The sequence below is a fragment of the Lampris incognitus genome, chromosome 14 (genome assembly GCF_029633865.1).
Source record: "Lampris incognitus isolate fLamInc1 chromosome 14, fLamInc1.hap2, whole genome shotgun sequence".
Lineage (NCBI taxonomy): Eukaryota > Metazoa > Chordata > Actinopteri > Lampriformes > Lampridae > Lampris > Lampris incognitus.
This window is the reverse complement of record NC_079224.1, coordinates 14,763,311-14,773,336: the sequence shown is the minus strand read 5'-3', so window position 1 is coordinate 14,773,336 and position 10,026 is coordinate 14,763,311. Positions and strand designations below refer to the sequence as shown.

The following is a 10,026-nucleotide window of genomic DNA, read 5'->3' as shown; positions in this document are numbered from 1 at the left end:
TACAGTGATGAAATGATTTATTTGAAACAAACCCAGACAGATTGTTATTCAATTTAAAATGTTGTTCCCCTTTACAGCCAGGAGATTGGTTAAAATTTCATTTGGGACACTGCTGTAAGTGCAAATAAGTACATTTTTCTACTGAATGATACATCCTATATATTGTCCATACTAAACATGGGGAATGTGATGCCTGCATGTACAGTAAAACGTATTGATCAATGGAATGTTTGAAGTGTGTGACAATGGTAATCATGAAGTCATGAAAACTAAGAGGTAATAAGGAGAGACAGCTAGTTTTCATGCAGACAATTTGGTATACAAGGCTTCTGTGCAAAAGTTGTTGCATTTAAGACATGAGCAATATTCATGTAATAGAAATGTCATTTATGTCATGAGTGCTTGCTGAGGCAATAAGGTTTATCAGTTTACAGGCACTGCAAAGATGGATTTATTATACATTCCAAATCTATTCCTGTACTTACTAGGTTAATGTTACTGTATCTCATATTGTAGGCTTTGCAAATAATTTTTCTAATATACTTGCAAAATATAAGAGCATTTTAATGTCACCTGCATTCAAAGCTGAAATGCATATAATTGAATTGTGACTTGCTACAGTCCCCTGAATTCGATGAAACCTGACATTGTAAGCTGTATATATTGTGAGGCAGACTATTGCCCCACATAACTGGCCAACCGCCTGAGGCAAGAACACATTAGCAGACATCTATGGCTTTTAAAGCATTGGCCCATTAATTCAGAACCTAAATTATTTCAGAAAACCAATATTTGCTAAGAAAAAAAAGTGTTCATTGTCACTATAAACGCATTAGCAACTGCATAAACTGCAAATATAATTTACAAATTGGTTAAGTACTATCCATGACAATTAAATTACTTAAGAGCCTTTGACATTAATAATTAATTTAGAAAAATACTGGAATGGGTGTTTTTATGAAAATTGCTGAAGTGAATGAGGTCTGTATAGGGCCTCTTTGCTACTTGCTGGTTCTCTAAAACATTACATACAAGGGATGTAACATCCCCTTAAAGAGATTTCTATGAGGGAAGCAGCTATAGCTTATGATGGCCCACATCGACTCCGCTCTGCAATGCATACAGAGACATGGGCAGGAGGAAATTTGAGCATGAAAAAAATGTCACAGTGGGATGATGTCCTGGTTCAGGGCATGCTGCCAGTGGTGAGGCCGTCCCTTGTGACGGATATGGACCGCACCAGCTCCTCCACCCAGCGAACCTCTGTAGCCACCTGCTCCGCCAAGACCTCGTAACGGTTCTCCAGGCGGCCAAACTTACGTTTGAGGGAGTTGGCGGCCAGCATGGCTGCCCGGGCCTCCTCCTGGCTCTGACGGCGCTGGGCCTGGGTGCGTTGCAGCTCCTGGCGGATGTGGCTAAGGTCGCTGGAGATGCTCTGGTTCTCCTCCTGGTACCAGCCCTCTTTCTCCTCATATATAGACAGCAGTGCCGCCACGTCGTCCCGGCATGAGCGCTGGTTGCGCTCCAGCTCCCTCAGGCCCTCCTCTGCGGCTGCGATTTCCTCCAGCACCTGTGAGAAGCGCTCAAAGTTGACGTAGGTATTGTTGGGTGGCATACTAGAGTGGGACTTGATGGTGTACTCCTTCAGACGAGTTGTCTTCAGGCGCCGGCGCTCAGGCTTGCGCCCACTGTCCTCCTGACGCACGTTCCGCCTCTTGATCACCTGAAGGGGAGAAAAGAAAAAAGTAAAGATTTGAATACTGAAATCACAGAGCAACTATCCAGGGCCATGCCAAAGTATGGCAGTCATTATTTGTGGCAATTTTAATATTCATGTGTGTAGCCACAAACTCAAGAGTTTTGGAACCCAATAGAATCTATCACCCTCATGTTCCATGTCTTTGGACTTAAGTCACATTTAAGGCCAGACTTGGTCTAACACCAACATATCCAAAGGAGTTGAATCAAGTGCAACTGGACTTGGTATATATCCGTGAAGACGTTTCAGAAAGGCACAAACTGAGGAAGCCTATTGGATGAGAGGCGAAACGTCTTCACAGATATAAATCAAGTCCAGTTGCACTTGATTCAACTCCTTTGGATAACCATGACCTGGATGAATGAGAACATTCACAAACACCAACATACATCTCAAAACTACTTTCCCCACATGAGCCAAAGCACAGCTTGAGATCCACAAAACACTGCTGACCATTCAAAAGTCAAGATTAAAAACAAAAGGTCAAGTATTTGTCATTAGGGGTCCAAACTTTAGAACCCTTCACGAGGAGATCAGGTCTAGAGTCTGTGCCTCTCTTTAAGTCCCTCCTCCAAACCTACTTTTACAGAACTGCTTTTAATGCTTGAAGCTGGATAACTTTTTAGATTGTGTTTCTGCCACGTCTCTCTTAATAGCCATTCCTTTTATCTGTCTTCCATTAACGTTATACTGTATCTTTACTATATATTACATACAATTCCTTTTTATCACTCCTTACTAATGTGATATTGCATCTTTATTGGATGCTTTGTGTCTTTATTTGCTTATCAAGGCACTTTGTAAGTGTTTCAAGTGCTGTATAAAGTGTCTTGATGCATGCTCAATAATCCAGGTAAGACAATCAAAGAAGGTTGAATCAGTTCATCTGGATACGTTTAGTGACAGATACGTTTCATCACTCAACTAAGTGACATCTTCAGTCAGATGTCACTTAGTTGAGTGATGAAACGTATCTGTCAATAAACGTTGTACCCAGACGAACTGATTCAACCTTCTTTGACATATAAATAAAGATTTGTGAAGAGTAGTGACTGGATGATGGCAGCGAAGAATAAAGCCTAAACTAGTGGAACTTCATTAACCTAACTCATATGAATTAAGTTCAGTGCTGATCTTACTTAGGTGAAAAAAAGGTCTAGAATTTTGTTGGTAATTAAAAAGTAATTGAACGTAGTTGTTGGTGTGGGAGTACTACTCTGCTCTAAAACACCTCAGCTTGATACAGCTTGGTACAACCTCGCAAGTCAATGGACTACAGTTAAATGAAGGCATGAACTATTTTTTTTTTATTTCTCCCCCTTTTTCTCCCCAATTGTATACTTGGCCAATTACCCTATTTTCCGAGCCGTCCTGGTCGCTGCTCCACCCCCTCTGCCAATCCAGGGAGGGCTGCAGACTACCACATGCCTCCTCCGGTACATGTGGAGTCGCCAGCCGCTTCTTTTTCACCTGACAGTGAGGAGTTTCACCAGGGGGACACAGCGTGTGGGAGAATCACGCTATTCCCCCCAGTTCCCCCTCCCGCCCAAACACGTGCTTCGACTGACTAGAGGAGGCACTAGTGCAGCGACCAGGACACATAGCCGCATCCGGCTTCCCACCCGCAGACACGGCCAATTGTGTCTGTAGGGACGCCCGACCACGCCGGAGGTAACACGGGGATTTGAAACAGCGATCTCCGTGTTGGCAGGCAACGGAATAGACCGCTATGCCACCCAGACGCCCTAGGCATGAATTATCTAAAATGTGTAAAACACCCACTTTGATCCAGGGATGTTCAAGGCTGTCGTCAATGGTCATTCTTTTCCTGATTAAAAAAAAAAAAGAATAATTAGTAATTAGTCAGAAAATCATAAAAGTGAGTTCAGAGCTTCACAGTCTCTCTCTCTCCACATCACTCTCTTTGTCCTCCTCAATTTCTCTCTCCCACTCTTCCCCCTACCTGATTTGAAAAAATGCTTACTTAGGATCCTTGACAAGCAGGCGGCGAATAAAATCTTTGGCCAGCTCACTGGTATTGCTGAAGTACTCTTCGTCAAAGTCATAGTTGACGGCTGAGATGTTGGTCAGGGTTTCCTGCTTGCTCTCCCCCAGGAATGGCGAGGCACCGCTTAACCTGAGATGGCCAAAAGGGGTTGGACTCAGGAGGCATGTACACAATGGGCAATGTGGATTTCAATTCATACACAAGACAACAGGCAGTTGTAATCAGAAATAGCACTTACAAAATGTATGTGATCACCCCGATGCTCCTGCAGGAAAAAAAAGAGACAGGATGTTAACGGGGATTGTTGTTCCCGTAAGCACACGGCATCGTAGTTACGAAACATCTTGTAGTCTTACCACATGTCTGCCTCCAGTCCAAGCGGCTCGTAGTTGACTATTTCTGGAGCTGCGGAGGCAAGCACATAGCAAAGAACATTTTGATTCAAGCCAGATGTGGCGAGCCAAAGCACGCCATATCCATTTCATCAGCTGAATGAGGGAAGACATCCTTTCCTCGACAGCATACCAAAATAATCCTGAAGAGTGTAGTTTTTGCTAAACTTACTGATGACTGGGGTGATACTGGAAACTGCACTGGTGTTTCACCCCTCGTAAGTCCCAGAGTCCATTCAAAATGGAAAAAGTCACCATTGCACTGGTGCCAGCATTGTCCCTACCGCTCAACGAAAACATGACTGAACCCAGGTTTTATCTATTGATGTTATATCTACTGGTAAAGGTCTTCTTCAAGTTTGGTCTGTTATTTCTATTTGTAGCCAAATCAACCTCACTTCTCCTTCAATCCTTTCACTACCTGCTTTATTCTTCTGCATCAGGCTGCTATAGTACAGCTATAAAACATTGTGTTATTTACATTATCAATTTACCAGGTAAAACTCTGCCGAGAACTGAAAAAAAAAAAAAAAAAAAAGATTTCATGATTTGGATATTTATGATTCACCTGGTGTCTTGAATGCCTAGAGTTGTGAGTATACCAATAAAAAAGGATCAAAAGCACATGTGTTTGCATATAAAGCTTCAGGATTGTATCTTTCTTTATCTTTTTTTTTTAATCCCCCCCCTCTTTTTCTCCCCAATTGTATCCGGCCAATTACCCCACTTCCGAGCCGCCCCGGTCGCTGTTCCACCCCCTCTGCCGATCTGGGGAGGGCTGCAGACTACCACATGCTTCATCCGATACACATGGAGTCGCCAGCCACTCCTTTTCACCTGACAGTGAGGAGTTTCACCAGGGGGGCGTAGCGCGTGGGAGGATCACGCTATTCCCCCCCAGTTCCCCCTCCCCCCTGAACAGGCACCCCAACCAACCAGAGGAGGCGCTAGTGCAGCCACCAGGACGCATACCCACATCCGGCTTCCCACCCACAGACACAATTGTGTCTGTAGGGACGCCTGACCAAGCTGATGGTAACGCGGCGATTCGAACAGGCGATCCCCATGTTGGTATGCAACGGAATAGACCACACGCCACCTGGATGCCCTGTATTGTATCTATAAATATAAACATTCATTCATTGTGTATATAGATATTGCTGAAATGAGACCGAAACTCACCGACAAACTCGGGAGTCCCAAAGATATTCTTAAACTCATTCCCGGCCTTGATTTGATGAGCAATTCCAAAATCAATCAACTTGATCCTGGGGTTTGGGACATTCTTATCCAGCAGCATGATGTTCTCCGGCTGAGAGATGACAGAATACATTGTTACAAGGACATGGAGATAAAGCACATAACCGTCTTTCTTTTTTTTTCTACTCTAAAACATTTTATTCATGTCCTTATGTCTTTATATGGAGCATCCTGCAAAGACAAATTCCCTGTATGCAATGTGAAAAGTTACCTGGCAGTCAAAATCAACTTTGGAAAAAAAAAAGCCTGCTGATCCATACATTTTTAGATTAATGATGTCATGATGTTAAGTGTTACTTTAAAATAGTGGATATTAACTTTGTAGTGCAAAGAGGATAAAGACAACCTGGTAGTATTGCTAAAGATAAGCTGCACCCCACAGGAACATGAATGGCCCATGTGCATCCACAACACAGCCACGTATTACTGACACAAAATTAACCAGACACTCACTAACAATAGTGAGTCACTAGACTTCCAGTAACACACCATTTGAAGTTCTCACCAACATACTGACTATGACCCCCCCCACCACACACACACACACTCCATCAAGAGCACTGACCTTGAGGTCAAAATGGGCAATGCGTTTGGAATGGAGGTAGTGGACACCGTCCAGGATCTGCTTGAGGAACTGGGTTGCCTCTTCCTCAGTAAGTGACTCCTTCTCTGCCAGGAAGTCGAAGAGCTCTCCGCCAGACACGAGCTCCAGAATAAGGATCACGTCGGTCTTGTTCTCAAAGATGTCATGCAGGGTGATGATGTTGCTGTGCTGAATCTCCCGCAGGATGTTGACCTCACGCTCTATCTCTTCGCGGCTGACCCCCCGCCGGCTGGATGACAGCCGCCGCTTCTTGATGAACTTGGCGGCGTACTCGCAGCTGGTGCTCTTCTCCTTGCACTTCCGGACAATAGCAAACTGTCCACTGCAGAGGCAAGACATATGTAGATTTTGTTTAAGAATAGTTAACAAGGTCAAGTCATTCTGTCTCACCACTTAACATATGTGGCACTTCCCCTTATTTTATTTTTTTAGAAAATTTCATTAAGCAGAAAAAGATACAAAGCAATTACAATGGGTTTAAAAAGAACAGCAGCTCAAAGCGAATATCTGAGAATAAAATAAAACAGTAAAATCAGAAAGGACCCATTCAAATGCTCTTGCAGAATTAAATATTTTTGTTTAAAAGAATCTAGCATTGTGGTCATTTCTTTTTCTTTTTTTTTTTGCCATTCTTCTCCCCACTTCTTCTGAGCCATCCCGGTCGCTGCCACCCCCTCTGCCAATCCGGGGAGGGTTGAGGACTACCACATGTCTCCTCCGTTACATGTGGAGTCGCCAGCCACTTCTTTTCAGCTGATAGTGAGGCGTTTCGCCAGGGGGGCGTGGGAGGATCATGCTATTCCTCCCAGTTCCCCCTCCCCCACGAACAGGCGCCCTGACCGACCAGCTAGTGCAGCGACCAAGACACATACCCACATCCGGCTTTCTACCCGCAGACACGACCAAATGTGTCTGTAGGGACGCCCGACCAAGCCGGAGGTAACACGGGGATTCGAACCGGCGATCCCCGTGTTGGTAGGCAACAGAATGGACCGCTACGCCGCCCGGACGCCCCCATGTCGTACTCATTTCTTGGGTCATTATGCAAGCTATTCCACTTGGAGGGGGTATAGCAGGAGAGTACTGCCAGATATTGTGTGGGTTCATTGTGTTTACAATCCAACAATCTTGACTCAACATCAGAGAAACAATCTAAAATATACGCACCCTCGAACCAGTGATTTTCAGCATGAATAAAGCGCTATGAAAAGATTAAATCTAAACAGCTTAGTCACAAACTAACCAGCCAAACACCAGACAGTAGGGTATGACTGTTCCAACACCACTAAGTCTAGCAATATGACTAAAGGTGGTAATGCTGCATTGTACAATGTAGGGTTGTACCGAATAAGCTTCATTCATAACGTTGACATTTGGATTCTAAATCAACATTCGAATACTGTGCAGCTTTTTTTGCGCATCTATTCATTCTGTAAACAGAATGAATGGGCTGTTTCTGCACAGTTGCAGATATCAACATTCGCTTGGCACTCGGCTCCGTCAAGACGCCATCACTTTCATAACAACAACTGTAGAAAGATGTCGAAGAAATCGCCAGTTTGGAAGCATTTTAAGATCGCGGATGATGATCCTAAAAAAGCGCAGTGAAATGTTCTGATTTTTTTGCCATTTCTCTCACAGCATAATGTTGTTATAAGCTTAAGGGACGCCATTATTTCATGATTATTTTATGCCCTTATTAGATTAGCCTACTGTGGATGAAGCTGACAAGTTATATTCATTAAAGAAAGTTGAGTTATAAAAAAAAGATTACCTCATTTAATCTTATGAATCACCTTATTCAAATTGAGGTTTTTGTTCGAGGATTTTTTTTATTTTTCTTGGAAAGTTTTTATGATGATGTCATAAAATATGACGACAGACAATAGAAGCTTCAAATGAAAAAAAAAAAAGACATTCGGCACAGCCCTACCATGGTGCATGCCTTCTGTAATGTGATTGTGTAGGGAACTGAATGTTCAGCCATTTAACGCTTGTGCCTTTCCCCTCGAGGAAATATACACAGTTCCCTCTCCTTTAAAGACCATAACAAGGCAGAGTGGGGAAAGGCACATTGAGAGGCTGTGACGTCATGATTTTGCTGCATTACTGCAGAAAACAAAACTTGCATATAAAGGTAGGGTGTCAGGTTTAATCCACAAAGACTCGACAACTCATTTACAAAGCTCTGGCTCGGTAAAACGGGATATGGAATATGTCGCTGGACTAATGCACAAGTTAAATCATATAATGCTGTACTACACCATGAGGCATCTGGTAGACGTTTTTAGAAAAAATGTTTACTATCAACAGAAACTGTGAAAATACCCCCCCCCCCCCCAAAAAAAACCAAAACACTGTTTTGATTATGGTGCAGAATTAAAATGGATATAACATACCTCCCAAGCTCCTCTCCCATCTCATAGTAGACCTCAACATCCTCTTGCCTGAAGCCAGCCATGGTTTACAGACTTGGACGCCGATGAGAGCAAAGCCTTAAACTCCACTGGGGTTAATGGAAAAAGAAATGCATTATTGTGAGTGGATGGATAATATATCATCCATGCAAAAAAAAAAAAAAACAAAAAAAAAAACAGATCATACAATGAGACCCAGTGACAAATGAGTATATGGGGGGGGGGCAGCAATTCTGCTCTAAGACATGACATTGCACCTTCGACAACGTGGTTGGCTCTCCTTATTTGGCCTGTGTCAACAACACAGTAGAGATTTGCGGGCCATGCCGGCTTGTGGGAGACCTCTGCATACCAGTCCTACTTGCGTCATCTGCTACTCCGGACCAACTACCTCCAACCCGACGAGGCGCCCGCGTTTGCTCAAGACTTCCTGCTATTTGGCACTGTTGCCGTGTAAACACCGGTAAGGCTGTACTGGGCTGTTACGACACGAAAACTTCATAAAAATAACGGCACAAGTTGGAGAATCGGTGTAGTTAACTCCCTCGCATTTTACTTACAACGCCAAAAGAAAAAAAGCAATAGATGCTGAACAACGACTACGGGCTGGCAGCAAAACAGCGAGCTAATATTAGAAGACAAAATGAAGGAACTCATCCCACGTGTACCTCCCGTTCATTCCTGGTCGTTATAACGAGCTGGGGCAAGCCGTCGCTGGCAGTTCGGAGCCCAGTTTACCTCACCACTGCTAGGCATCGCACTGTGACTGCTAGTCGACTAGCTAGGCAGGCTAACGTGGCTACTCTTGAGCCGAGTTTGCCGACTGTCCATTACACAACAAAGGCACAAGATTGACGGCAGTGAATTGCGGCGGCTAAACTTCGTCCGCTGCTTTTGATTACAGTTGGACACGTCGATAAAATACAACAGCGGATACTTACGTTATGGCCGGCTACGAGCGCCGCATTCCTTCTTCCCGAGCCAAGTGAAAATATTCCCCAACTGGAAGAGTAGGACGGGCATATGGGATGACGTCATCGTGCGGCGAATCAATCCCTCTCCCTTTGCACCTACATGGCCAAACGTCACATGGAGGCCCGAAAGATCTCCCGTCTCCACCACGTCAATTTGGCTTATGGTATGTTATTGACGGCAGTGAAGACGGCTGCATGTTTTGATAACATTTATTAAAAAGAAACGTTTGAGTGACGTTAGTTTGGTGAGTAGAGCAGTGTTTGGGTACATGCAGCACAGGTTGTGATAGGCTCCAGTATCCCCGCGGCCCTGAGAGCAGGATAAGCGGTGTGGATAATGGCTGCATGGATCCAATTTAGTCTTGTTTATAGGAACCCTTCGCCATAGAGTATGCCCCACTGATACATTGGTTAAACAGTACAGACTTGACAGAGCAACCGTTAAAGAACTACTCTCAGCTGATTCAAAATGTTCCCTGACCGGGAATCGAACCCGGGCCGCGGCGGTGAGAGCGCCGAATCCTAACCACTAGACCACCAGGGAGGCTGTACTTGTCGTAATTTTAAAACAGAATATACTCTTCAGAAGAGTGAAACCGAAACAAGGAGCGT

General features: G+C 44.1%; 1 protein-coding gene and 1 non-coding gene across 2 annotated transcripts; both read right to left on the bottom strand.

Moving 5' to 3' along the window:
- dapk3 (death-associated protein kinase 3) lies at positions 1 to 9,449 on the bottom strand. The gene is made up of 9 exons (XM_056292556.1): positions 9,382 to 9,449; positions 8,423 to 8,529; positions 5,985 to 6,345; positions 5,342 to 5,471; positions 4,124 to 4,172; positions 4,006 to 4,032; positions 3,744 to 3,896; positions 3,542 to 3,587; positions 1 to 1,723 (listed from the first exon to the last, which is right to left on the bottom strand). Exons 2-9 carry the CDS (start codon positions 8,482 to 8,484, stop codon positions 1,187 to 1,189), a joined length of 1,365 nt encoding a protein of 454 aa, XP_056148531.1. The 5' UTR covers positions 8,485 to 8,529; positions 9,382 to 9,449; the 3' UTR covers positions 1 to 1,186.
- Positions 9,450 to 9,886: 437 nt separating this feature from the next.
- Positions 9,887 to 9,958, bottom strand: trnae-cuc (transfer RNA glutamic acid (anticodon CUC)). The gene has a single exon. It is a non-coding gene; the product is annotated as a tRNA-Glu (tRNA).
- Positions 9,959 to 10,026: the final 68 nt, after the last annotated feature.